General features: G+C 58.3%; 1 protein-coding gene across 3 annotated transcripts; it reads right to left on the bottom strand.

The window, feature by feature from the left end:
* Positions 1 to 807: 807 nt before the first annotated feature.
* Positions 808 to 1,498, bottom strand: LOC116584038 (keratin-associated protein 4-2-like). 3 transcript variants are annotated; one of them, XM_032332028.1, is made up of 2 exons: positions 1,199 to 1,498; positions 808 to 1,063 (listed from the first exon to the last, which is right to left on the bottom strand). In XM_032332028.1, exons 1-2 carry the CDS (start codon positions 1,456 to 1,458, stop codon positions 808 to 810), a joined length of 516 nt encoding a protein of 171 aa, XP_032187919.1. In that variant the 5' UTR covers positions 1,459 to 1,498. The 3 variants fall into 3 exon arrangements, with proteins under 3 accessions (XP_032187919.1, XP_032187917.1, XP_032187918.1); XM_032332026.1 differs by having other exon boundaries at positions 808 to 1,282; positions 1,313 to 1,498; XM_032332027.1 differs by having other exon boundaries at positions 808 to 1,282; positions 1,334 to 1,498.
* Positions 1,499 to 1,962: the final 464 nt, after the last annotated feature.

Here is a 1,962-nt window from a genome sequence, read left to right as displayed (position 1 = left end):
AAGGGATGGAAGCCAATCCAGAATGATTTCCAGAGCAGGTAAGCCCTGTAGGTAGCTGAGGTGCAGTCCTGGCTGAGGCCCCCGGTCTCACACCCCCCACTCGAGGGGATAGGGGCTAAAGGGGCTAGAGCACTTCATCCACCAAGTGCTGCCCACTGGTTGAGGACTTCTCCTCGAGACTTCCTCTCCCTAGCTGTGGCCTGCCAAGAATTTCCTCCCTCATCTAGACAAAGGGCTCAGCAGAGAGCAGCGGGGGCTTGCTATAAACCACCAGTGTCGATGTCAGCATGGAGAGTGCTGAGGGGATAGAGGTGGAAATCCTGAAGTCGTCTGCGGTGGACTCCCCTTTCTGCAGGGAGCACCAGAAATGCATCCGACCTGCTAAGCATAACAGTTCACGAGGGAAAAATAATGAGACACAAGGCCCTTCGATCTGTATGCCCGGAGACGTTCAGGTTTATTTGAGGTATAGGAGCATCTCTGTATGAGGAGACCTGGCAGGAAAGAAGAGTGTGCTTGGGATGACACGCTGGCTGAGAGATTTCAGAGAACATGCAAGGTCCGTATTCCCTTGGGAGGGAGCTAGTAAGAAGGAGGTGGGGAGGAGGGTGTTGTTGGTGGGGGAGTACATTTGGAGGCCACGTAGGTTGAAAGGGCGGCCGGAACTGAGGTTTGACAGTTGGCCTGTCACGATTCCGTGCTCAGTGGGACTAGCTGAGGAAGATTGGTTGATGAAAGACAGCGGGGTGCAGGCCAGGATCCTCAGCAGCAGAAGCCTCTAGAGCAGGTTGGGGAGCAGCAGGTGGTCTAGCAACAGCTGGGGCGGCAGCAGCTGGACACACAGCAGCTGGGGCGGCAGCAGGTGGTCCTGCAGCAGGTGGTCTGGCAGCAGGTGGGGCGGCAGCAGCTGGAGCCACAGCAGCTGGGCCTGCAGCAGCTGGAACCGCAGCAGGAGGGGCGGCAGCAGCTGGACACACAGCAGCTTGGGCGGCAGCAGGTGGTCCTGCAGCAGGTGGTCTGGCAGCAGGTGGGGCGGCAGCAGCTAGAGGTGCAGCAGCTGGGCCTGCAGCAGCTGGAGCCACAGCAGCTGGAGCCACAGCAGGAGGGGCGGCAGCAGCTAGAGATGCAGCAGCTGGGCCTGCAGCAGCTGGAGCCACAGCAGCTGGAGCCACAGCAGGAGGGGCGGCAGCAGCTGGACACACAGCAGCTGGGACGGCAGCAGGTGGTCCTGCAGCAGGTGGTCTGGCAGCAGGTGGGGCGGCAGCAGCTAGAGGTGCAGCAGCTGGGCCTGCAGCAGCTGGAGCCACAGCACGAGGGCTGGCAGCAGCTGGACACACAGCAGCTGGGGCGGCAGCAGGTGGTCCTGCAGCAGGTGGTCTGGCAGCAGCTGGGGCGGCAGCAGGACTCCTCGCCACAGCCCTGGTCAGAGCAGACGGAGCCACAACAGGAGTTGACCATGGTGTCAGAGGCTGGAGGTTCTGGGTGGGTTTCCAGGAAAGCGAAGGTCTTGAGTGTGGAAGTGTCTGTCCTCGTGCCGTGGCCTCTATATACTGCCCAAACCGGGTGATTTGTCAACACGTCTTCCTTGTTGTTGTTTACCCATTATTTAAGTAATTATCAGAGGCACAGCAGTGTTTGCCTATGTAATGGTTTGAGCTCGTGGGACACAAATTTTCTTTTCTAGATGGGATCAGTTCTGTCAGGTCTGCTTTTCCTCCTGACTCACACCACTGGCATCTTCTGGACCACTGTCTTCTCCTCTTCCTCTGCAGAGGGCTGTTACCTGATAGGTGGCATTTGCAATTACATTCTTCCTCTCCCCTCGTGTATCCCCTAGCAGGATGGGATCGGGGCCAACCTATCTCTGGTTGTGCATTTCTTCCAATGGTCAGTGGGGAGGAAATTCCATGTGCATAGGGTGGCATGTGGGAAGGGGCATGAGACAGGAGGAAAAGGCCCTGT

Source organism: Mustela erminea, unplaced genomic scaffold, assembly GCF_009829155.1.
Source record: "Mustela erminea isolate mMusErm1 unplaced genomic scaffold, mMusErm1.Pri scaffold_77_arrow_ctg1, whole genome shotgun sequence".
Taxonomy (NCBI): domain Eukaryota; kingdom Metazoa; phylum Chordata; class Mammalia; order Carnivora; family Mustelidae; genus Mustela; species Mustela erminea.
Note: the sequence above shows the minus strand (reverse complement) of the source record. Positions and strands in the feature narration are given on the sequence as shown.